The sequence below is a fragment of the Brachyistius frenatus genome, unplaced genomic scaffold (assembly GCF_029030835.1).
Source record: "Brachyistius frenatus isolate BFR_SWC_R1_liver_20210118 unplaced genomic scaffold, ASM2903083v1 Contig_16, whole genome shotgun sequence".
Classification (NCBI taxonomy): Eukaryota; Metazoa; Chordata; class Actinopteri; family Embiotocidae; genus Brachyistius; species Brachyistius frenatus.
Genome location: NW_027210615.1, coordinates 2,242,119 through 2,269,223, shown reverse-complemented (window position 1 = coordinate 2,269,223; position 27,105 = coordinate 2,242,119). Strand labels below are relative to the sequence as shown.

General features: G+C 41.6%; 1 protein-coding gene across 1 annotated transcript in view; it reads right to left on the bottom strand.

The window, feature by feature from the left end:
- Positions 1 to 5,288: 5,288 nt before the first annotated feature.
- The window catches only part of ctnnbl1 (catenin, beta like 1), a 50,517-nt gene continuing 28,700 nt past the window's right edge, over positions 5,289 to 27,105 (bottom strand). The window contains exons 12-16 of the mRNA XM_069693939.1: positions 26,432 to 26,529; positions 25,490 to 25,570; positions 14,271 to 14,408; positions 13,803 to 13,875; positions 5,289 to 5,946 (exon numbers count right to left, since the gene is read on the bottom strand). Of these exons, the coding sequence (XP_069550040.1) occupies positions 5,858 to 5,946; positions 13,803 to 13,875; positions 14,271 to 14,408; positions 25,490 to 25,570; positions 26,432 to 26,529 (479 nt within the window). The 3' untranslated portion in view covers positions 5,289 to 5,857. The remainder of the gene's footprint in view (positions 5,947 to 13,802; positions 13,876 to 14,270; positions 14,409 to 25,489; positions 25,571 to 26,431; positions 26,530 to 27,105) is intronic.

The following is a 27,105-nucleotide window of genomic DNA, read 5'->3' as shown; positions in this document are numbered from 1 at the left end:
TAAATGTTCCTGTCAATGATTAGACAAAAGAAATCTATCCATGACCCTATGTTGGACATTAAATCTGAGATTGGTTTAGTGTAAATGATTATGTATACATTAAAATGATTGTATTTTAATTTGAATATAAATATGTCTTAAAATTAATTTAAATGTTCATTTTTTACAGAACAAAACAAAAAGATATAGGCTTCTACAAAATGTATTTTGTGATTATAAGAGAGGACATCCACACAGTCACATTTCAATCAAGCTCAGGATTGTGATGTTATTTTTTTTAATGATTTTAATTATTCAGGTTAATATGTATTTTAGATGTGTCAGTCTCACATGGTGAGCCAACCACTGCTTCACATAAGGGAGTTTTAATATTTATACAAGACGTCACACATGGTGTCCTCAGCTGCAAGCTATTCAGACCCCACGACAGCAAACCACATGGTTCTCCCTCCAGAATAAGGTCACTATGTAGTAACATTGCACCCTGACAAAAACTGTAACTATTGCCTAAATTACATTTTGTTCCAGTAGCCTTATTAAACCAATTATGATTTTTTTTTGTTTGTTTGTTTGTTTTTTTGGCATTATAGGTAATTGTAGACCACTGAACGTGGGCATAATCAATCATCTAGAGTTCTTTGAAATAAGTTTTGGTTTTTTTTTACCATTTTTTTCTTCTGATGAAGACACGTGTCCCTTATTTTTTTAACTAAGCCACAGACCAGCTGAATGGATCACCTGAGTCCCGTTGCCTGCTTTGTTAAAAGCTATTGTCCCAGAAGCACATGTGCTCTTTTTCAGACACTGTTTCTCTGAAAAAGTAACTGCTTCTACAACTTTACATGAGAAAAGGGTGTGGAAATGAAAAATAAAGGACATTATACTTGGTATTTGACTCCTACCACTGGCTGTGATGCATTTATAACGATGACCAAATGGTGCTCAGTTTACCCCTGGGGTGTCATTAGGCCACACTTACTGGGGCATGTGCATTAGTAATATTTTGCCAGGCTTCAATAAAACCATCCTGGGAAACGAGTGTTGTTTTCGCAGTGGAGAGTGAGAGTGGCCAGTTTGGAGGAAACAACCTCTACAGCAGCTGAGCTCAGACCCTGTGCTGACTGCTGGTGCAGCCGGGCAGTTGGACTGCAGCAGCAATTAACAGCTTAGTTTTGAGTCCATGAGTTTGACTGATGTGGCTTTATGTGTGTGGAAGATGTAAGGCAAGGTTGATGATGCAGAGGACAAGTGTTTAGCTGCAAACACAGCTACTGTCTGCCGACACACCAAATCCACTGACCAGCAAGGAATTTTTGTTTTAGTGTGCCAGAAGATCCAAAAATGAACTAATAAACAAAAGTGGTTTCCTTCCCCGTTTCTTTCTCTCAAAAACAAAATCCTCCTACAATTAAAGAAATCTTACAATTCGAATTGAAGCCCAGTCAGTGATTATTGTCATCATACCAACTTTTGTGGTGGTTCATGTTTCCCACTGTCTCTTCCTTTACAGGCATTAACGAGGTTGAGTGTTAAAAAGCCTGTCCAAGCCTGCCTCTTCCCTTGTCAAAGCCATTACACTGTATGAACCTGCATATGACAAATCACCTGACATATGCACTGATTTCATCTGGTGGTGCTCACAGGAGGGAGCCATGTCCCCCCTATCATGCTGCTTTTATAGTGCTTTCTTTTCAGAATTTCAGACCCGAATCACTTAATCGCACTGGAATTAGGTTTGATTGGAGAATTACTAACTGTGTTTTATATGAAAAGAGTGGTTCTCGACTGGTGGGTCAAGCACCAAAAAGTGGGATGAAGGGCCATTTTGAGTGGGTCGAGGATGTAAGTGTGACCACAAACAAACAAACAAAAAAGCTGAGGAAATAAAACCCTCAAACTTTTGTTTTGATGACCAACTAAACTTCTGTTGGTGTGTTTTTATTTTGGTGGACATACGTGTCCCATGACGCATCGCATGTACAGCGGCTGTTCACTACCAGAGTCATCACGTTAGTAACGGCCAAAAATAAGGTCCATTATACTTCAGAGATTAGCTCTCATTTTAGCATTTGTAAAAAGGGTTGAGATTAGATAAATCAGACTTCTGGTTTAGTTCCAGAAAAGTCAAGACTTTTTATTTCGTATTTCATGAAGTTTAATGTAGGTTCTTGAAAATTCCCCAGTGAAATTGTGAAATTTAAGTGGCTTGAATAAGTTTGGGTCATGACTTAATTTGAAAGGAAAAATGTGGACCAGTTAAGAACCACTGAAATAGAGGACGCTATCATATTAGCTGTGGCACATATTCCTCCTCTTGCTTGAGTACTTACTGGAAGGGCTTCACAAAAATGCATTAACATATCATGCTTGCTAATAAATAAACAGTGGTCATCAGTTTTTCAGGTATTTGATCAGAAACTACGATACTGTAATTGTAATTTTGCCACTGAGAGAACCATGTTGCTGAGCTAAAAACATTGCATGTACCTCTTAGTTCCACAGTAAGCGACACATGGAAAGAACATTTACGGCTGAGCTTATGTTTCAGGTTGTGGAGGCCTGTATGTATCAAAGCTTTAAGTTTGTCAACTTGTCACGCTTGATCAATTCCTGTGCTCAGCTCTCAATAACAGAATACCTTCTCCTCTCAATCCCTACGAAAAGAGATGAGCCCAAAAGCACAGCGGTACACAGTGTTTGCACTCAGTCATTCGGAAAATACAATTATTCTCCCTCCCCTCGGCTGTGAAATTGCTGTACAACCGCTGTTAAACACGCTGCAGTCATAATCACTGATAAGAGATGCATGGGGCCGGCCCTCCTCTGCCAATACAGTATGCAAACGACGCCCTGCCGTTCTACCCATCTTGTTACTGAGCGACATTAAGAGTTTGTAAAGATGCTTAGGAGAGACAGCAGATGTGGCAGCTGTCAGTAACCTCTCGTTTCCTCTCAGCACCGCTGCTTCCTTGCCTGGCATCGTGGTCAAGGATCCAGAGAGGACGAGGTGCACTGAATGAGTGATACACAACACCGAAACATGCCACGGACAAGACACTAATAGAAGAAGACGGGAGACAGATAACACACGCAAAAAAAAAGGTGTTCACATTAGCGAAGACAAGGCTGAGTGCAAACAGCGATGTGGCTCCGAAGGCAAGAAGAGGGAAAGTATTGCGAGGGAACTCAAATTGTTGCGAGGTTGTGCACAATATATCACAAGCGAACACAATATAAAGAGCCTTCGCAAAAACTCTCGCCGTGACCCTTCGTGAGCTCCGTAGATTAGAAGCAGTGCACGTTGATTTGATTGGCAGATGAGAGGCGGTGCCAATTCAAAGAAGAGAACCAATCAAAAACAAGCCTCAAATGAAGCCGTCTCAGACAGAAAACATTCCTGAGTGGCAAAACGATGCAAAGTAGCAGAATAAATATATTTTTGATAGACGCTTTTTAACAAAAATCATTACATTTAGATGTAACCACTTTATAATCACCGACATTTTGAATAGTTACTCAAATTGAATTACATATTTTTTCTCAGTAACTGATTACAGTGACATTTATTTTGTAATTGAATTACCTTTACATGTAAATAGTTACTTCCCAACGCTGTGCTATTAATAAACTTTTTGCCCTCTTTTAAAAGTCGAAGACCAATTTACATCAACAGTTTACGTCAACATACATTTTAGATTCAGTTTTAGCAAACAGCCCGTTTCCCGGATTAGAAAGTCAAGGATCAGATGGAGAGCTGCACCAGTTGCTACTAATTTCTGACAGCAGAGGATGAGTCTTATCACGATGATGAAGTTGGCTGTTGTTGTATCTCAAATTGTTGTCCCCAATTGTTTTCCCCGAGTCCGTTGATAGAAGCAGTCTTTAGGCAGTTACCGGTCTTAGTTGATTTTTATTAAGCGTAGTTTACAAGATATCCTGCATAGCATACAAGACATCTTGGAGAGCCCAACATCAACCTGACGTCTCTTTGTTGGGAGTCTGACTTCCCCCTTTCCGGCACATACACTTATACTATAGGAAGAGGCGTTACCTACGTTGTGGCGGGAACATTTTCATAGTATGTTTGTCTCAGTACTTTTCCACTGTCCTCCGTTTGAACCACATCCCCCTTTTGATCTGATAGTGAGTTGCACCCTACTGTGACCCCAACGTGATAAGTTCCTGCATAAGCAATGTGTTCTACAATGCTTACAGTCAGTATATATTTTGAGCTTCTGTGCTAGGTTATGTTCACAACAATACAACACATATATATATATATATCATATCATATTACTTACATATAGGTCGTACCATCAACTACCAATCTTAAGGTGTAGACAAAAGGCTGTGCATGTAAATGTGAGTGATACTGCTGGGCCAAACCAAAAGGTCACAGTAGGAGGTCTGCAACCTGTGGGGTCACATACAGTTGTTCTTTGAGGCATTATCAGACGGCTGTCTGGAGGACTCCAGGGGGTGAAGGAAGACAACCCCCACCTCCACCAACCAACAAAGGACACATCAATACACATAACATTTTGGTGGAAGTCAACCAAAATTATATTGTAATTATTATTATATTGTAGCCCTCATATGCACTAAGCAGATCTATATTCCACACTGTATGCTGATAAAAACAAATGATCTAATATATAGATTTAGAAAACTCTCATTATCTACAATTTGTTTGACACAACTGTGTGCTATGAAAATGACAGAAAGATTCATATCAGACTAAAAATAGAGGGTAAATGGAGTTTAAGTGGGTCAAAACGAGTCGGTGCAAAACAGCGTCTTTGGTTTCTTCTCTGCACTCATCTGTGTTCTCTCTCACACTAAAAACGCACCAGTAATTGGAATAGCTTCTGTTTTTCTCCTGAGCTCAAAGACAGCAAAGATACAGTGAAATCTGGCGCACAAGGCTGGAAGAATAATACAGTAGGTTTTGTTTGTGTGTACAGCTCTACTGTAATACACCTCCGCACTGATGTGTGTGAACATCGGCACAAAGAAAAACAGCAGTGGGCTGAGAGCTCCGGGAAGCTGCTGAGATCCGTCCGTGGGTGGGTGGCTTCAGACAGACCGAGAAGAAGCAGGTCGGCCTCGTCTGAGGATTCAGCCGAGGAGGCAGCACACATAGGTTTGCTCGTCTCCATCTGTTTGCTTCAGTGCAACCGTAACCGAGTGGAGGCATAATTAGATGCCTCCGCACAGACGGTTACCGGCAAGCTGCACCAATCTCTCCCCCTAAACTGTGACATTAATTAAACAAACCAAACATCTAATCAGGATTTTATTACCAAATGTTTTATTAGAAAATATCTTACACCTAAATTCAAAACAAACAAAGCAGGTAAAGTGTGTGTGTCTTGGTGTGTGTGTGTGTGTGTGTGTGTGTGTGTGTGCGTGCGCTTGTATTGAGTTTGTAGATCTCAATTATCCCGCAGAGTCCGACACCAACGAGTACATCTCATGTTGGCTGTGTGTTTCAGTCGAGCTACAACGTTCTGCTCTCCAAAGTCAACTCCCACTGTTTCTACAGCGAGTGTTTTCATTGGATACGAAACAATACTCTAGACACATACAGATTGCGGTCATTAGATGGATAACATTTAATTCATTAAGGCTTCTAATTTGTTTCCTTTTCTAGCAAGGTAAAGGTAAAAGTGACAAGGAAAAAACCGCGTCACTTCTTTAAGCGGTGAATATAAATCTATAACGACGGATTCCTTTTAGCCGACTAGGTGTCCATCAGTGTCACGTGTAAGAACATATTGTGTGTGTGTGTGTGTGTGTGTGTGTGTGTGTGTGTGTGTGTGTGTGTGTGTGCGCGCGACAGAGAGAAAGAGTGTGATTAGAAATTGTCTACGAGGTCCATGATCCTCTTCCGCTCGGCCTCTTTGAACTCGTCACTCTTCCCATCTCCGATGCTCTCGGCGTACTCTGAGGAAGACAGAGAAAAATCACAGGATTAGTCGGCCTGACAGCGCAGGCGTGGCTGTTTGACTTCTGAGGTTAAACAGAACATCCTTGGAGCCAGAAATTCACAAGATCGACACTCCTCCGGCTCTGAATGGAAGATAAATGAGTCGGAAAGTGAAACGCTTCAGGTTCTGGAATTTGTCTGACAATCTTCCTCCGAGTGTAAAAGCAGAAGGAGCCGCGGTTACTCGATCGCCAAACACAAATATCTGTATACTAGATTAGTAATATGGATTTACATGAATTGTTCCGCCGGACATCTTAGAAATGACTGCACCTTTCCCCATTTAACATAATGAATAATTAGAAGTCGAGAGAGACTGAAACTTGTACTTAAGAGTGAATTGTATTTAAAAAAAAATGGACATTGAAGATAATAAAACAGCGTTTCATTCATTTTACAAGAACATTACTCTTAAAAAACTGCTTTTATATAACGAGATGCCCCACGACAGCGACTGTGCCGACATCCTCCCTGTTCCTCAGTAATAGTAACAGGTTCAGGCGTACTGTGCTGTGCTATTACTTCGTTGTGTTGCTTCCTAACGTTTGAACCGTTTTCTTCATTTCGTGTCTGCCTCCCGCCCACACGAGGCCTCTGAAACCGTCCGACGGTCGATTTGTGAGTCTAATGTGCAGAAGAAAAAGTTGCAGCTGCCGCAGCCCCGGCAGACTCCGGCCGTCCGCTCGGTCTCTCAGCCAGCCTCCGAGGCAGGGATTACACATTAAACCCCGGGATGTCGAGACGGAGGGATGAAAAAAAAAAAAAAAAGAGTATTTTTTTTTTTTATGTGGAGAGAATGAAGGGGGCTTTCCTGACAAGAGCCCGCAGGGTTTACGAGGACGAAGCGCGGCTGTCAAAGACACAGAGGAGATTTTGTTTTTTTTGAGGTTTTCATGTTATTAGATTGAACATTAAGGATGGTGACAGATGCAATGGGAGTGAGTGGGGACCTCAGAGATTTTGTGGAAGAATACTACTTGATTATATGAGTACTGGAGGAACAGGCAAAATTATTTCCTTTGGCAATTCTGGTTTATTACAGCGGAGGTCTTATTTTTGTAGTTCATCATGCTGTCATTACTCTGGCATGACAACATGGTAATCAGCAAAGTGACACCTGGGAACAGGATGCAATCACTAAAAGGAAGTCTGACAGGGCAATAAATGTGTGCTCAGACCAGCTGGCTGATCATCTAACACGACTTATTTTGAGGTAAAGCAGGAGGTTAACATCCAAAATGTGGAATGACCAGGTAAGTTGTGATTGATGTTTCCTAACAGTGTTCGGTCATAACTTCATAACTGGCTTTCATTTTTTCTAACCTGGAAGTTTGTTTGAAAACTGCGCGATCATCTTTGCATTGTTGCCTTCGTCCCACAAGTATCTTAGTGAGCACAGTCTTGATTGATGATTGCCAATAAAAATGACAGCCAAAACTATTAAAACAGGTTTTTAATAAACCAGAATGATCCTTTATGGTACTCAGCTGACAACCAGCTTAAATCCCTCAACCAACATTTCTACCCGAGTTCAAAATGAAAACAAGCTGAGTTGTTGGGAATTAGGGACGTCTGGATCCTTTAATATTGAAGACCTGCTGACAGAGTCTGATCTGACCTTCAGGTTTACTTGATCCAAATCCTGGAGATCCAAGTCCAAACCTGCCACTGGTGACATTTGTCATGTTAACTGATGATAAGTAAAACTACCGACTCCTCTTGCACACAAACAAAGCACAGTGATGTGCGGAGGGAAGGGGAAGCACTAACTTTCGTGAGAGGGTATTCCAAGTTACGTCACTTGATCCACATCAGTACCTGAGTTTTTGGGACCACTGTTGCGTGTGCATTTGTGATTTCACCCTGGACGTGGAGCGCACAACATATTTTGCGTCAAACTCTGGAAATCGGCAACTTGGATCGTAGAAATGCTTCAGAAAGCCTGCAGTCCCGAAGCAATGAGCCGGGTGAGCTATTTGAGTGGCACTTGTGTTTCAAGAGCAGAAGAACGTCATTGTTTAAGACCAAAGAATAGACGTGTCGTCAGGAGCACAACCAGGTGCGAATGTCTTTGACATTCCCAGGGTTGTGCATGGTGAATCCATCGGCCGGTGTCAGACCGTCAACACTGTGCTCTACTTTGACGTTCAGAGGTGTCTGAGGGGAAACATTCTGTGCAAACTGACCCGAACTGCGGCGTGACGGCAACTGGGTTCTCCAACATGACAACGCGCCTGCTCACAGCGAGTTGAAAAGAGCGCTCGTTTATCACCACCCATCTCACCAGATCTGGCTCCCTGTGACGTCTTTCTATTTTCCGAAGGTTTGTCACGAAATTTGATGTGTGCTCTGTGCTCAAGTTTCAGGTTCATGCTGAAATCACAGATGACCGTATTCCAGCGGTCACAAGAAACAAGTGTAACACACATGCAAATGTTTATCAAGCAATGTAATGTGGAATACTGACTCATGAATATTGTAGCTTCCCCCGGCTCCATGCACATCACTGTGCCGCGCTCCATTTGTATGCAACAGGAACAGTCTTTGAACTTTTTCATTGCGCCTCATCTCTGTGAACTCACTCATATGTGCACCCTAATTTGCACTTGGATACACAGGGGGAGGCTCACACTATGGGCTGCTGTAAAGGAGAGCAGCGCTGCAACACACTGGAGTGCTGGGAAGAAAGAATCTGATTTTAAATGGCTTCATTTTTCGGGTAATTCAAAGCATAATGTATACAAGAGTAGTAAACAAAAATTAAGTCCAGCAGATGTCTATTTAAGTCAGGAAAAACATTGGATACAAGCAGAGCTGGAAGGACAGCAGAGCAGCACACTGCGTGAACAGTTTGTTGAGATCCAAGTTTTCAGTTCAGATGAGGTCAGAAGACACACAGCGAGACAGGAGTCTGCTCCGGAGCACAGAGGTCACTCCATCATGACAGTATTCTGGGAAGTGTTGGGCTATGACGGACCACAGCGCAACTTATAAAAGGCTGGACCAGTAGCTGAAGAGGGAGGGCTGTAGGTTTGGGCCATGACGCAGAGGCAGCAGCCTCGAATGGCAGCAACAAGGATTTCATTTTGATCCGCAGACGTGTGGGACACTACTGACCTAAAAAATAGCCGAATTTTATGGTTGACTAAGAAAAGCTGGTAAGGGGGACGCAGAGAGAGTGACTCAACAAAAACACACAAATCTACAGCCTCTCGTACTACCAGTCTGTCATTGTGTGTGTGTGTGTGTGTGTGTGTGTGTGTGTGTGTGTGTGTGTGTGTGTGTGTGTGTGTGTGTGTGTGTGTGTGTGTGTGTGTGTGTGTGTGTGCGTGTGTCTATAAATGGTGTTGCAGTGAGCCTCACTGACAGAAAAGGTCAGAGATTCGGTGACTCCTCAACTCTCCGCAGAACCTTTTCTTTGGCATGCTGGTACCCTCTCCTTCTGTCACCACGGCAACGCGGCAGAGGACAATACAGTGCTGAGCATCGCCATTACTCAGGTCAGTGACTGGGACTGATCTACCATGAATACAAGGAGAATCGCTTCCAGGGGCAGTCTCTGCCGCTGCAGCCAGGAACAGGGACACGCTGTAGGACTTTCAGTGCGATTACAGCCGCAGCTGGAACGCCATAACTCTTTTAAAACACTCGTTAACCAGTCTGAAGCTGCTCTGGTGCAGCGGCACCGAGGACAGCGGGCGCAGACGATCCTGTAGAGTGTTAATCTCACCGCCATACGGTTTCAAAATTCATCACAAGTCGTCATATAGAGTAGGAAGTCTTTATAAGTGAAGATTTAAGGAGCAGGCGAACACAGAGGCACAACGGGTGTGAAAAAAAAAAAAAAAAAAAAAAAAAAAAAGCAACGATATCTCTAAAATATGATAATCAAAAGGAAACCTTGACAACAGATAGCCAGCTCAGCCATCTGCTGAACAACTGTTCCAAAAGGTTTTTAAAAGGAAATTGCTGGTAAGTTTTGCCTGTTGCCAACAAATATGAAAGAAACATGGGTGATATATTACCTCATTACTGCTTGATATTTAAAGGAGGGGTTCTGTGTAAGGCAGATGCTACATGCACAGGATCAGATTTTATGGCACAAAGGTTGTTTTTCTGTTGATAAGTGAAAAGATGAAATCATTTCAGGATTATACTGTAAAGTCCCCTCCCATTCAAAATGGGGTTTCTTCTTGTTCCTACAGTTGAACGTTTGAGCTTTGCTGAGCGTGTATAAAGTTACTCTGTGCTCATTTAAAGTGTAATTTTAAGAGGCGCGCTGACTAACAGGATTTGTGACATAACAAATAGTTTGCAAGCTGATCCAGGTCCATTTCATCTTACACAAGTGCGATGTGGAAACTGGAAACCTTCACTGCACACACACTGAGAATGGACGTTAGTGATGCACGACACCTCTTGATTAAACTTTGGAAAAAAACTTAAAAATTTGCTTTTCATAGATTCTGGAATTTTAATGAGTGAGAAAAAAAAAATTATATTAGCCACACATTATCATTCAAAGTACCGTGTTTTATATAAATCTCAAAACATGCCGGCAAGCGATCTTTAATACGTTCGTCTATCAGACAAACGAGGATAATGAGCAGCGTCTTCCACGATTTTTTGTGAGGATTCCTTGATACATGGTGCAACTTCAGTGAAGGTCCACTACCATGAATTTATGCATCCCACCAGGATTATGGCCAACAGCACTGAGAACGACTCGCCGAACCACAATACTCTAAGCGTGAAGATGCCAGTATGCTTGGAAGTACCTGTCAGATGGTCCAATAGCTTCACAACCTTTCCAACAATGGAAGTGTGAGTGTGTGTGTGTGTGTGTGTGTGTGTGTGTGTGTGTGTGTGTGTGTGTGTGTGTGTGTGTGTGTGTGTGTGTGTGTGTGTGCGTGCGTGTGTGCGTGTGTCTGAAGTTTCAGTAATTTTCTGAAACCAACTGTCAAACCATTACACCCACCTGAGGCGAACCTGAACTTCTCTCTAAACTTCTGAGAGTCTTGATGAGTGCAGATAAGCATTTATGTCACTTTTCATGTGAGCACACAATGAACACCTTCCAGAGGAGACGGGTTGAAAGTGTGCACTGTTATTCGCATATCTGATAAATGCCGCATCCCCCTTGACTCTATGATGATCAGTCTTTCAGTCTGCTTTGGAGTGTGGCCTTTCCAACATGTTGTACCAGCTAATTCCTTTCTAGCCGAGCCCGGCCCCGAGGCAAAGGGTTCTGTTGCCCACAACTGTGAACCACAGTCAACAAGTTCAGCAGAAAGTACATTTTATATCATCTGAACGGCCCCCTTTTAGTCTCTCAGAGCTCTGTTTGCGTCATCTAAAAGGTCAGACATAATGTTACAGTCCGAAACTTTCACAATTGAAACATTATTCTTTGCATTAAAACATAAAGGCAGACACCGAACATCTCTTTTGTCTAACTACCGGTGACATGACCTATTGAGGTTTCCCAAAAACTGAAAACCTCACAGCAGGTTTCCCCAACATTAGTGAAATCAATGTCCCTCCTTCCAGCGTACTAAGCCTCCCTTCCTGCGGAGATGCTTCTCATTCCGTGAGCTGAAAGCCATTAAGGTCAAGGCGGCAGAGCCGGCGACACATTCTGCATGTGCTTAACCTTTTCCTGCATTTTCACATTGACCAGGTGGGGCACTTGAAATAGGAGAGGGCTTCACATTGAGGCCTAATGGAAAAGGTGAGGGCACAGAGTACCAGACACACACACACACACACACACACACACACACACACACACACACACACACACACACACACACACACACACACACACACACACACACACACACACACCACATAAATAAGTCACGTCAAGATCACGCAAGGACACACAACATGCTCATTAGTATACAAAACATGTAAGGGCAGGCATGAAAGCAATATGCAAAGTGAATCCCAAAACAAGTACACATCTGCATGGATTTAGTCTCAAAGGTATGTTAATACGTCAAAAAAATATGCACATGAAAGTAAGCGAGGACACGTGAGTCCACATAAATATGCAGACGTGTTAACATTGTATATACACACACACACACACACACACACACACAAATCATCAGAGTATGCAAAAATGTATTGTGGACAAGCAAGACAAACATGTATGCAAATATGAAGATTCCCCCCCCCCCCCCACACACACACACACACACACGGAGGACTGGAGAATTGCCACGCTTGCTGGCACCACCGCGTGTGACGGATGGCTCTATCTACAGTGTTACATGCCACCGAGAGCCAGAGGGTGTGTGAACGGAGCCTCGTTCTTGAGCTTTATCCGACAACGATACAGGAAGGATGGATGTCGCACCGGGGAGAAAACAACACATCTGCGAGCTCTTTGAAAAGCAAACGGTAAAACAAAGATGGCAGCACAGGAAATGTTTGGGTGATGGGGGGGGGGAAGAAGGAATGACAGACAGACTGTCTCTGCCTCCTGATAACGTGATTAAATTACAGGGCGTGTTTGAATGCCACAATGCATTTCAGCATATTGTTTTAGCAACTTCACACAGTATGAATAAAAACCAATGAACACTCCTGCCTGGGTATGTTAGACTTTACTGTCTTTATTTCCCTCTGTAACGGGTCTCCTAATTGCCACCGGGCACTGACTGTGTGATCACTGCTATCTACCTCAAAGCTCTGCTAATACACAAATGCATACATGCAAAAGAAAGATGTACTCAGCAGAGGTCCTACATCTTAGTTTGCTCAGGCCTACTCCTTTGTTCAAGACAATAATGAGCTGTGACATTCTTCCTCGCATTTTATTGTATCCCAGTATAAACACTTTGGCAAGCAAACAGCACAGACTTGCTATCAAAGACCAGAAGCAGCCAAAGAGCAGTGATTATACCGATGTTTTCCCCTGGAATTTCGCTTCCCTGCCGCTCAGCCTGGCAGGGAAGCGATTTGGAAACATGATTTTACAAAATGTGTCAAAAAAAAACAACAACGCTCCCCTGAAAAGAATGTCATTTCGCCCTTCAATAATAAACATTGTTTTTCTACTTTTATCCACTTTCAATCAGAGGTGAGGGATTTGGGCTACTAGGTAGCAGCTAGATCAAGCTGTAGATCTGACAAGGAGTCATAGTTTTACTTACACCACCGCTTGGGTTTGGTATTGAGGTCAAGACTATACCTAAAGGGCAACACTCATTTATTCAACTCAAATGGGAAACAAAAAGCAGTATAATATGGGTGTTGATGTGTTTGACAGTGCTGCAATACAAAGTAACTTCTTATATCTACATTATTTTAAAATAATGGACGTTAACTGAGCAAAGACTCTTATTTGAGACAGGCGATTAGGACAGACATGATTTTATTTATAATTCAACCCACTAAGGGAGTATATTTTATCATATATTAGTAAGAAACTGTGTAATTTGTTTAGACTGACTCCATATGTTTCAAGTTAAAAAAACAAAACAAAAACAGCTGTGTGTGTGTGTGTGTGTGTGTGTGTGTGTGTGTGTGTGTGTGTGTGTGTGTGTGTGTGTGTGTGTGTGTGTGTGTGTGTGTGTGTGTGTGTGTGTGTGTGTGTGTGTGTGCGCGCGCGGGGGGCACAATCTCTCGTTGTGAACATCTGCACAGTGTTAAAATTGAAAGGAATTCCTGAAGTGAATACACTTAAAAGATACTCGACAACAGAATGGCCTGACTATGATTTTATACTGAATTAACAATAATAACAATAAAAGCTTGACCTTATTTGATAAATAAGAATCTTACACAAAATGTAATTACTCACCTCTCATGATGTGGCGCACGACTTTGACGGAGCCTCCTCTGAGGTTGAGAATTTGATGGACCCTCTGCTGCAGCTAAAAACAGAAACAAATTTGAATTATTTTTGGCCAAGAAATCAATACAAGGGTTGATCAAAAAGTTCAGAGACGGCTCCTGTTGCGCACAAACGGTGCGCAGCATCGTGACGTGCACAGAGTACAGAGAAGCTAAAGGGTCACATGAATTTATGAGCAAGGTTAGATTAGAGCCATTTCAAATTGCAGGTAAAAAGTGTTGTGGGTTTCACTTTCAAACAACAAGCGTGGCAGCCAGAGTCCAGTTTAACCCAGATTAGTGCTGAAGGGAATGAGCCACTTGGCTGCAGCAAAACCATCTGACTGCTGTCTGCTTTTATATCTTATCTGATTGGATGTCTTAATGATAATTGATCGAATCAATTTGGCGATCCAGAGTCAGTCTGTGTGTTTACCTGTGAGATCCCAGAGTTGCTGATCTCCACCATAATGTAGCAGATTAGCTGAAGGACGAACAGTCCGGCATCCAGGCGGCGAAGGTAGAACTCATCCTCCAAGGTGTCGTCGAGGATCTCCCCCCGACGAACCATCTCCTGCACACACACAGGAAGGGAAAGCACTCATTAAAAGAGAGCCTGTTTCTATGCACGAGGAGGTGAATACATCCCTATTTACTGTTTGTTGTTAGTTTCTATTGTTTGCAGCACACTTTAAAAAGATTTAACAAATAGAAAATCAGCGACTAAGTTTAATGTAGGTGTTGCTTTTCAGCCTTTTCCATAAATCCATTTTCTCTATTGACCGGGCACACAAATCAATGGATTTCACGGTTAAGCTGCAAACATGGGGTGGTGGTGGTGGTGGTGGTGGGAGGGGGGGGGGCACTGACGCTTGCACACTCACACATAAATACACACAATTGCATAGTTATCCATCTCAACAGCCCTGTCAGTATGCCAATAACACAGTGCTGCCAATAAGCATACAGGCCACATTAATCATCGTTAGAGATTAAGAAGCAAACCTGAGGGGGAGAGTCGAGTCTCAAGTGTGAACCACTAGAGTGAAACACAGAGGGTGTGTGTAGTGTTTGTCTGTCACACAGTTTTAGAATGACAATAAATATACAAGGCGCAATCGAAAAGTTCTGAGACTCTTCATGTTGTGCACGAATGGAGCGCAGCATCGTGATGTGCATGGAGCAGGAGGAAACAACACATTTTGTACTCCAAGTTAAGCAGCGATAGCAGTATCAGCACCTGTATTACACTTGCATGTGCAACATCAAGTTTTATGTCAGTTTTTTGGGGAACAGAAAGTCCCAGGGAGCCAAATCTAGTGAGCAGCGGTGGTGGGGAGGAATGATTGCATTGTTGTGGTAAAGAAACCTGCATGTTTTCAACGTGTTGTCATTTTGAAGAACCAAAGTGTCATCACGCCACAGTTCAGGTTGTTTGTTTTTCCTCAGCCGCTCCAGAACATCACAGCAGAACTCTGTGTTGACAGTCTGATGTGGTCTGACCCGAATGTCAAAGTAAACCCAGCTGGTTGCGCTTCTGACCTGATGCAGATTTTTCAGTCCTGGATAGTGATGAACTGCCCCTCTTAACAAGAGAATGACACTCAAAACACCTCCTTTCCACCTCCTTCCTTCATTGCACTAAGCTATCTGAAGCATTTCAAGAGTCTCAGTTGCCAATTTCCAGAAGTTGAAACAAAATTGAATGTGCGCCCTCAAGTCTATGGTGAAATTGCAAATGTACACGGCAGTGGTCACAACACAGGGGCTGATGTTGATGAAGACGACAAAACTTGGAATACCAACTCATGGAGGTTACAGCTTGCTCCTGCTCTGTGCACATCACTGGTTCAAAGTACAAAGTTGTCAAATATTTGGATCATTCATAGATTCACATAAACTCAATCTGCATGTTTTTCAGTCTGAGAGACGATGGTTGAAAAAAAAAGAGCACAATTTGCAGCAATATGTGACAAAGTAAATCAACTTTTCAAACCGTTCCTAATGAAAACAAAGAGATTTAAGCGTGGAGCTAGAGGGTACCACACGTGACATTTACATCCTAATGATTTAATCTCAGACAAAATTAAAACTTTCGAAAGGCCTTGTCCTCAAAGATCAATCACACTGTAAAACCGAATTATAGCTGTGAAGTTCAGCTCATTAACATGCCTCGATCAAAGGGCAGCGTCGGAGGACTATAGTACGAGACTATTCTAGGAAAACCATTAAAATTCCGGGTTGCAAAGTCAGCACACAAAGCAGGATGTTATCCGCCTTTTAATGTCATACTAAGAGAAGGAAAAGTCAGCGAGATACACCTTCAGTACAAAGCCCTACTGTACAATGTCAACTGTAGCTTGTTAAAGATGCAAAACAATGTCGATCATTAAAACCAGAACAGTTAATAAACCCAATAAATGTAGGGCACTCGTCTCCTCTGGGTAAAACACTGGCCTTGAATCCAGTTTTATAACAAAAAGGAGAGTTATTGCAATGAAAAATAGTCCCAAAGCTTGGCCTTGTTGCTGTCAACTAGCGCCATTACAGATGCACAAAACTTGAAACAAAGCTTTTTGAATTTAAACTCTCCTTCCTGTAGGGAAAAAAAAAAAAAAGAGTGATTATATCCGTTTCCAGGACAACTCGGCTCATTATTGGGACAGTAGCTTGCGGCAAAGTTACACAAATCTCAGGATACAACTTCAGCAAAGACACAAAACACAGAATGTAGGCTTAAATGACAGGTAGGACACAGTACATACATGTTACCCCTGAGGGAGAGTGATAAGCAGCATGCACATGCACTCCAACCCATGTTGGCATTTTCTCTCATTGCTTTACACAGGAAGAAAGTCTATTTCATCCTCATTACTGCTCATGGCCACCAGAGCTGGAGGCCCTTTCTGTAAAGGCCTTGGAAAACTCAATTATTGTACATCCACATGTTTCCATCTCCAGCCTATCAGCTACAGAAGGATGGAAACACATTGAACAATGTGACTAATGGTCTATGGTGTGTGTGTGTGTGTGTGTGTGTGTGTGTAGGCGCAAGATTACTGGTAAAACAGTGTATACTGGACTGCAATGTCAGCAATCAGAAAATACATTTGCATCAAAGCAAAACAGGAAAAATACTGGTGAAGAAATAATTATGGAGACTTTTGGCAGTGATTTACTTCCTCAGCACAATTCACGTGTCCATCATCTAGAATGGTGATTCCCAACCAGACGTCTACATCAGCCCCAGGGAGAACTTTTGTTTTGGGGTTTGTGGAAGGACTGTAAAATAGCTCAATTGGAAATATAAGGTATGGGTGATTTAAAAAAAAAATATATATATTTGCATTTAAGCGGTGGTGGATTAGAATAACCAATTATCCAAGCTGATCTTTAGCATATTCACTGTCAGACATTAATTGCAACAGTAACAAGTAGCTACAATAAGCTAACAGCAGAGTACACACTTTTCACCAACCTGAGTCAGTTGTAACACCACATCATCATGGAGAGTGCATTAAAATAGATATGGATATATGGTTTAAATGCAAAGTGAACAAACATTTGTTAGCCAAAATTGGAAGAGCTGCCAGATACATCGGACATTAAGTATTGAAAAACTCTGAAATAGAAGCTTAAAACTTCATACAGGTATCCTATGCTGATTGACAGAGACCTTAATTAGTGAATCCATAAGGAACTAACATCTTCCATCTGGTTTCACCTGCTTAACCATCAGTAATTTTGAAACAATAACAAAAATAAATCATGTAGCTAACACTTTTGACTTCTAATACACTGAATGCAAAATGGTCAATATTGGGTGAAAGTACCAAATTAGCATAATTGTATTCACAGGACCCTTCAGTTAGAGGGTCTGTGTAGTTTATTTATTGAAGAAAGAATGTGCTTGTCAAAATGACAGAGAAGAAAAAGGGCAAAACTCAGGACAATCCTCCTCAATATGAACGTTGAAGTGTTTTGCGACTTCATCATGAACCTGACCAGACAGCGCAGTGAATTTGGAATCAAACTTGGGAAAATGGTAGCCTGAGTTTACCTGGCTATTACTTACAGCTTCAGTTTTCTTCATTATGATATTAGTCTGATAACCGTGTTTGCCTGAAGGTTCGCTCAGCCACTCTGAAAGGCGGACCAATCGGCGACCAGCTTCCTTTCTGGAATCCGTCCCCTATGGAGTGTTACCAGTCCCATATATTCACAGTGACTTCTGTAGGCGCTCAACACCTGCAACAAGTGCTCCCATTCGGCTACTTCATTGCAACATGTGGTCTCATCAAGTAGAAAAAGTAAGACAAACATTTTCCAATAAGCTCTTAGACAAGTCAACTGCTGCAGCCTGCAGGGAGTTGAACTGTAATGGTACGGAGAAAAAGATGTTCGAGACATGATGAATCCAGCCAGACCTTTGAATCTGTGCAGGGAGTGGAAGGCTTTGAACAATGACAAGTGCATTAAATATTCATTATTGTGAGCGGTGGAAGCAGACATTTGGGTTATTAAAACCCCGAGCCGACGCAGGCAGTGTGGCGGTATTCATCACGGCGGTGTGGATTAGTCCACTCGCGAGTTTTGACATTGCAGCCAATATCTTCTTGTGTGTCAGTTCAGTCCCTCTGGCCAACACTGGACAGAATGAGCGAAGAAAGAATAAAGTGTTGAAAGGAGGGACTGGACAAGTCAATTACTGCAACCTCAGGGGAGCCTGGCTACAGTACAGACAAAGTAATAAGCAGTGATTTTCAGTCTCAGTCCCTTTACTGTAAGTCAGCCGCATTGTGCTTGTGTGTTTGTGTGATGAGGTGTGTATGATTTATGGAAGACTGTGTGAAGTGTCAGTGTTGCTGTGCATATTGGAAACCATGTAGATGTGTTTGTGCCCATGTATAACATGTGTATGGAAGAAATGGCTGCCTACCTTTGAACAAGAACCTTTATTTGACATGTTCCTTAATGTGTGTGTGTGTGTGTATGGTTATTATTCCTGTGCTTTCTTTTCCGCCGAGATGCAGAATTAAAGTGATTTCTTTGTCAGCACTTTGCAGAAACCCACTGTGACTGTGCCTGTGCGTAGGACGTAATGCTCTTTATTAGGCTTAAGCAAATACTAGAAAGAGAGGTTAGATAGCCTCATTATAAAACAGAAATACAGAGGTTGAAAAGTTAAACTCTGAGGAAAAACTTAAATCTTAGTGAGAGCATGACACAGCATGCTGATTTCTAGTTATAATAGAGAGAAAGAATTGGCCTTTGTTTTGGGGCAAACATCAAACCGGCATATGTATATCCTAAAGTGGGGCAAAGCAAAACAGCAGTTACCAGGAGGAAGGAGGTTATTGATACCAATAACACAGTCTGTGCTGAGCTCTGTCCAAATGTAAAAATGTCAGACTGTGAAACAAAGTTTGTCCCAAGCAGCTTCTTATCCCTGATCTTTGGCAGCTTCCTTCAGTGTTTCTGTAGTTAATTGTGGTGAACGTGTCTGATTTTTTTTTTTTACTAATTTCTCTTCTAGCATGTAATTTTAACAACACCAGCTCTAAAAACATCTGGCTCTTATAGACTAGACTTGATATTAGGCCTCAAAGAGAGGGGGCATGTCTGGTTTGATTGACAGGCCTGGGCTGCAGTCAGATAGCAGTACAGGTGGGCGGGCATAGTTTTCTCAGGTTCTCAGTCAGATCCACCCCTCGCTCCTCCCAAGCGTGGCCAAATACACTCACTTCTGCCTCCAAAAAAAATCAAGGCGGCAAAGATTAAATAGCAGATTGGACACATCAAAACGGCCGTTCACAAACCAATGTGTGACGGCTGTGTGGGTTGCCACTTGAAAAAAAAGTACTTGAACAAGTGACACTGAGGAGACATTTATGTTTTATCACTAGTGTTCTCAGACTGTACTTCTTGGTTTCCTGAAAGTTAACACTTCAAAGATGGAAACTAACTGGTTGGTTTAGCCAGTGCACATCTGTTTAACTGCCTCACCTCCCATAAAAGAGCAGTCCACAGCCACTTCCCTGACCTTTCTAAGGGAGCTTCTGTTTTATGGTTCAAAAATGACCATAAAGCCAAATACACACTTCTCCAAAACAGTTTGATAGAAAACATACATAAACATTACAACCTTCATAAAGCCAGCCTTTATTACCAGGCTTTTGTGTTACACTATAATCAATACAGTGCCAAATAAATTGGCAATGGAGTCTACTTTATACTGAATGTTCACTGCCACACTGTTTATTAGTTTTCTGCCATATAACTTCCAGTCAAGTAAAACATGACAATGTGAGAGTACTTGGTTGAGGTCAGGAAAAGACTGTGGTCTTGGTTTAACACTGAAGAAGCCGTTAAAGACTCTGACAAGGAGATGGGATGTGAAACGTGGTCTCTTTACTGACTCCATCATCTGCTATTTAACTTTAAACTGTGGTGTAACGATGCCTCCACGTTTCCTGCACTGGAGCACATCGTTACCGGTAATGCAAGTTTGTATATGGAACAACATTAATACTTCTGTCATTAGGTGCATGTTATGCAACAGGACCGAAACTTTCATTTTTTTAAGTGGATCAATGAGTTAATACTTCTCAAACTGAAATAAACTAATCCAAACATGAATGGTCGCACTGCAGACACGTTTTAAGTAGCACATTTCTCAGCAACCATCAACTATACGATTGAATAAATGGTGACTTTTGAAGGACAGAATAATGGATGAGGATGAATAAAACTGAGGGAAGAAAGAGCAATGATGAGGGGAAGATAAACAAGCTGTGACACAAACAAAAGAGGAGTTGTGTGTGAATCAGAAAACAGATAGAGTGAGAGAGAGCATTTATTCTTGGAGGACATTTAAGAAAACTAAATATATCACATCCAGGTGCAAAACCAATTCCAACTTAACACAGACTTTCTTTGAAAATGTCTACTGTCAGCAAAGCTAAAGTAGCCCAGTTCTGCTGCACACTACTGCTACAGCCCAGTAAAGGAAACACACACACACACACACACACACACACACACACACACACACACACACACACACACACACACACACACACACACACACAACGAACTGGGTTCTTCTCATGTGCTAGGAAAGCTCACTCAGGCATTTTACAGTATTGAGGTCGGCCTCAGCCATGTTTTGCTGAGCTTCATCAATCTCAAAGAGCTGTAACCAACAAGCCGAGAGCAGAGGGACGGTTTTGAAAGAAAGGAGGTGGAGAAACAAGAAAGGACACGGAGAGGGTGTGATGTAGCAGCAGAAATGGAGGATGAAGGGAGAGGGAAAAGACAGAGGAAGAATCTGTAAATTTGCTGTAAACAAGCAAATAAAGGAAGCAGGGAAGATTCAATTAAAAATTGAGATGAGAAAAACAAGACACTTCAGAGAAGAGGGACAACAGTCATAATATTGTGGGTGAGTAAAAGACAGGAAAAGAGGGATGAAAGAAAAAGAGAAGGGGAGGAAGATAGTCAAAAATGAGAAGTACAGCAGAAAGGGAAAAGCAGCTATAAGAGAGAGAAGGAGAGTATCAGAAGGATAGAAAGAGAAGAGAGATATCACGGTGGAAGGAAAATAAGCAGCTTATTAAAGAGGGGACTGGGCTGAAGATGCAGAGAAAAAGCAGCAGCAGCTTTTTCCTCTGCTATCCTCCTGAGAAATCTGTGGATAATATGTTGCAGAGGAAAAACATTTTGCTTACCGCCCCTTAAAAACAGGCTTAACTAGGGGAAAGCAAAAGGCACAGCAGAGACAGATAAAACACCGCTGCTGACGGCAGCCGATTCAGCCAGACAGAACTGGGTTGCTGTCTTTATCACCTTATTTTAACATAACATGGAATTGATGGAAGCTTTGATTTAAAACAGGTTTACGATATAATTTAGGTGTTTTCAGTATTAGACTTGTACCAGCAGGAAGGAAACCTTTTGCTCAAACCACTGAACTACACAAGGCATAGAAACCTGATCAGTGATGTGCAACAGCAGTATCCCTTTATACCCAGCATGACCCATTAAAGAAATCAATACACTGCAACAACTATCTCTTTACATGCATTAGGGATGTTTAAGAATATTGTAGAAGTAGCTTAGAAATATGCCCAATGCAAAACATTATCAACAGCTATCTTTAGCTAAAGTTATCTTTAGCTCAGAACTTAGTTTGCATTCTTAAGGTACAAATTGCACTTCCTTGAAGAATGGATATAAGGAATTTTGTTGCCAAAAAACACGTTAAATACAATATGAGACTATTCTGCACAATCAATAACTTTTCCCACTACTGGTACCAGCTCAAGATGGCTTGACTTTACTTGCTGTTGTAGGGTTTTCTATTGGGCAAAAGTTGTGGATGGTACCTAGAACCTGGTGCTATTTTTGTGTTATGGCCTTTGTCAAGGTTTCAAGCAAGCTAAGCTGATAATAAAAGGTAACATCAAAAATACTGCAGACCTCTGACTGGTCAGAGAGAATCATCACAATCACTGTGTGCGCAATATCTTACATACAACAGCCTTTGTTAACTGGCCAAGCTACTACAGCGGTTTCAATTTTTAACATTTTTCAAGTTCAATTAGTGGCAAAACAAAAGCCACACTGTGATTAACTGGAGTGTCATTTGTTTCTCTGTTTGGTTGCCGATGAAAGGATCCAGTGAGTGCGTGTCTGATTGAAGCTTATGCCACATTTATCTGCAGTGGAAAACGGAAACCAGAAAAGTACCTGGCAACAAAAGAGCAGAGTCGAGTAGAGCCAGACGTGAAAAAGGGGCTTTAGAGATACAGCATTGTTTTTTTCAAATGCTTTTCACAACCATAACTTAGCATGCTAATTCGCACTGAACACAAACTACAGGCACAGGTTTTGTCCAGATACGTGATCGCAAAAAATGGACCAATTCAAACTTTAAGAGTGGATGATGATGCTTCGTGAAATGTCACCAAAGGAATAATCATTTTAATGTCAATCCATCCAATAGATTTTCCAAAGTACTTCAATCTTCAATTCCCCGTCATGATGCTAGTTATCATGAAACAACTTCAGAGGCGCTTTTAATGACTATTGTATTTACTTTTTTATTATTTTGCCAATTATTTTGTCAATTAATTGCTTAATTGTTTTGTCTAAACCAAGTGACAATTGTCAGGAATTGATCAGTCCCATTTCCAAGATCACAGGTTTTCTTCAAAATGCTTGTATTGTCTCACAAACAGTGCAAAACTAAGATTACTTATTGTCTCAGCTCTAAACAAGTTTAACTCAACAAATTGAGTCCCCTTTTGAGAGTAGGCAAACCAAAATTTCAAAACAGTCTTCAAGGATTTATTATATTGTTGGACTGTCAGACTGAATCTGGGGTAACTCAATTTTACACATCAAAGTCTGTCAACGGGTGTTGAGTAGCGTGACTGCATATGGAAAAAGAGTAAAGAGTTAAAAGGGGAAGTAAAGTTAGAAAGAAATGAGCTTTACTACATCTTTGTAGCCCACCCGTCATCCATTCCAGGCTACATTAGCCACTCTGAGCTACCGATATGCAGATTATATTTATGTAAGCTTTCATTGTGCTAACAATCTGTGAATCCCACACAGTGCACCTATGCACGGAACAGTTAAGGGTAAGGATGAAATTATGACTTATTTCAAAAGTCCTTTTTTTTTTTTTTTGTGTACAACAAATGCAATAATTTTGCCCTGCCGTAAATAGGTGTCTTATCACTGTTTGCCTCAAATTTGCCTGGCTCACAATATGGCTCTGAAGTAGGAAGTCTAACCATGAGGCGTCAAAGATAGCTCCACACACAGACAAGGTTTCTTATCACCAGATTATCACAAAGTCATACTTTCACCATCCCGGAGGAAGAGACGAGACAGCGACAGAGGGGGAGAAAGAGGAGGAGAGAAAGAGCGGGAGGGAGAGAAAATGTCAAACTGTCTGGCCTTTTCTTGAAAATCCCACCACGATGTCTGTCTGAGAAATTAATCTTCTGTCATCTTTAGATAGAAATCTTAGATAGACACTTATCTGTCTCCTCCCACACATCTCACCCATTCCTCAATCCCTATTTTGCTCAAAATTCCTTCTCTTCCCTTTTCTATTCCTTTCCCCCCCCCCTTTTATCCGCTCCTCCTCTTTTGACTGAACTACCTTTCTGAGGACAGGATGCTCTGTCCCTCTGTGTTAAAGCCATTATCCCCTTGCCTGGTCACTTATCTTCTATCTGTATCCCTCCATCAGTCTGTGTAGCCTGACATATACACACACGGACAGCTTAATAGGGCCCTCACACACAGCTATCAAACCTGCCATTCCTCTGTAAACTGTCATATTGTTATCAGCAGGATTGGAATGCTATTTCAAGTCTCTTCCCTCTTGGCTTTGGATGTGACACTGTGTGGAACTGCACATTTTATCTGGCAAAAAGAGACAGCATTTTGATCACACCGCTCAACCCTTTACAGCAGGTATTGTGGTCGATATCTGAACGTGTGTAATGCAATGTAAATGTTTTTTTTGTTATTTTATATATCTTTCTAATGACACCAAAAACCCTGAACGTGAGATGATATTTCACTGAAGTCCATAGTTTTCCTGCCTGTGGACAGCTCTAATGGATGGTAATCATTCTTGTACCTCAGCAGGTTGATTTGAGGTTTAAAAAATTGTTTATAGAAAACCAAAGAGGAGCTTTCAAAACTTGTTTTTAAAAAAAATAAAAAAATGTCCACTGGTTTCACTGTGTCACACACACAAAAGGACAATTTTATGCTTAAGTCAAACTTAGGAAACCATGGATACTGAGTTAAATGTTGAGCAATATTTTTTTATATATATATATATATATATTTTGGATAATTAAATGAACCAAATTAATAACTAATTTGGTTCACTGGTTTGGTTTCCTTTTTTTGTACCATTGAATGTCTGACAGCTATTACTTTGATACTGATGAAATCATAAAACCCTAAAGATTTTTAGACAACTTATGAAGCATCCCTATTTCCGCCCTTATAGTCTTTTGTGTGTTGTATCTTAATATTGAGAAAACAATCTCATAATAAAGACCAAGAAAAAAAGCGCATCAGTGCAACAGGATCTCGATTACACCTCGTATAGTCCAAAAAACGAGGCTCAGTGTAACTTACTGGAAGCACCCATTCACACGCTAATGAGACTGAGCTGCCATGCAAGGTGCCGGCCATCAGGAGTACATTCACACACATTCCCCAAGGCAACTTGGGGTTCAGTGTCTTGCCCAAGGACGCTTAGCCATGTGGACAGGAGGAGGACCCACCAATCTTCCGATTAGTGGGCAACCTACTCTACCATCTGAGCCACAGCCATTGGATTTATAAACTATTATCAGGCTACGAACTCTAGCAAACTGCTGCTTGTACAAAAATACCCCCAAAAAAGGCTGTGCGTCATAATAATAATAATTTCTTGGTGAGCCACAATTTATTTTATGGCTTTCCATTTGTGGTCAACAACTGAAAACATAAATGTTTTGTGTGAATCCATCATTTCAACAAGCTGTGTGACATGAAGCCAGCGAATACAGAGGCGCACGAGGATAAGGACGGAGGAGACAGATTTAGAGGGAGGAAAGGAGGAGAGCTGCTTACATGTTTCTCTCCTTCGATCCTCTTGTCAGCCTGTTGAACGGCCTCCAGGTACTTAAAATGCAACTCCATCAGTCGATCAACCTGGAGAGAGAATGAAATAGAGACAGACAGAGAGAAAGTGAGAGATGCAGCCACCGACAAAGCAAAGTGAAAATAAGGGAAATGTTAAGGGAAAGGAGAAAGTACAAAGCAGAGACAGAACAAGACGAGACGCTGAGGGCAAACGTGAAAAAATACTCTCTGGGATAAACACACAACACCCTAAATAATTTGATAACACTGATTTAATTATTTATGCAGTGTCTACTCCCTTTCACAGACCTGTTAGATTGCAGGGGGGAGCTCATGAAATGGCAAACAAAGAGAGGGAAATGTATTATTTTTAATTCAATTTGTTGTACAATCGTTTGGCCAATGGCATTACATGTAAACCTGAAAATGAACAGTAAGTGCAGAGGGTGGAAGATGGAAACGAGGCTCTGGCATGGCGCTGTAGCGACAAAGATATTCGCATTTGATTTGCATGACAACACGTTTCAAAAGTCACAATTCGGATTAAAATAGCCTCGAGCAACACAATATGTTTTTGCACGTGGTAGGAGAACTGGGGGGGTTATGGGGAAAGAAAACTTGCAGTTGAGGTGTCAGCTTTGATATTTTAATTACCTCGCTCAAGTTGTGTGACATTAAGGCACACCGTATACACAGGTACAGAGCGACTATTTGACCTGAATATGAACTTTAGTGAATCTGCCTGGCAAACTCCTGGATCTGGCTTCTGGTAAAAATAGAGCTCGACTGATAAAAATACTGTTCAGGAAAAAGTCTTTTAATATGATGACATTTAGGTGGCAATTAAAAACAAGAGGTGGGGGGAAAAAAACTGTGAAGTGAGGAGAGTGACAAAAGAAGACGAGAAGCAAGAAGACGGCAAAAACAAACCTTCTCACAGTCGTTCTCTGTGAACTTGTTGAGGAGTCTGCTTCTCTGTTGGGACTTGAGATTTCTCAGCATGGAGGCGATGATGGAGCAGACGTGTTCTGAGGTAAAGCAAAGTGAGAATTAAAGCTAAAACTGGCTCGTTTTTATCACCAAGCCAAAGTCAAAATGATAATTGCAGCTCTAGACAAACACGTACAGTATGTACATATGCCTATATGATAGTACTTCAGCAAAGCGCTCAGAGTGTTTTACAGTAAGCCGACTTCACAACCCAACAGGTGCATGAGTTTTAACTGACGTGTGAGCCAGTTCTGCTCCTCAGTTAAAACGGTCTCAAATCCCCCCCCAAAAATAAACCCTGAACTCTAGAAAGCTCATTCACACCCACATCCACAGCCCTGAGAAAGAACAAATCGATTAGCCCATGATAATTTGCAATTACAGCACGCAGCCAGCTAAGCATGAATATTCTTACAGAGAGTGCACAGTACAAGAGGAGGAGAAAATGTTAATGAAATTTAGAAATCAATTTTCATTTTAGGGCATGCTGGAACATGCGGAACGGTTTTGGCTGGGGCTGAACTACATTTCTCGCGGTGATAGAAATTTGTCTGTGTCAGCTCTGGGGCCATTTAGCAAGCGGGAGGTCTAAAAACATGTTAATTGACTAAATT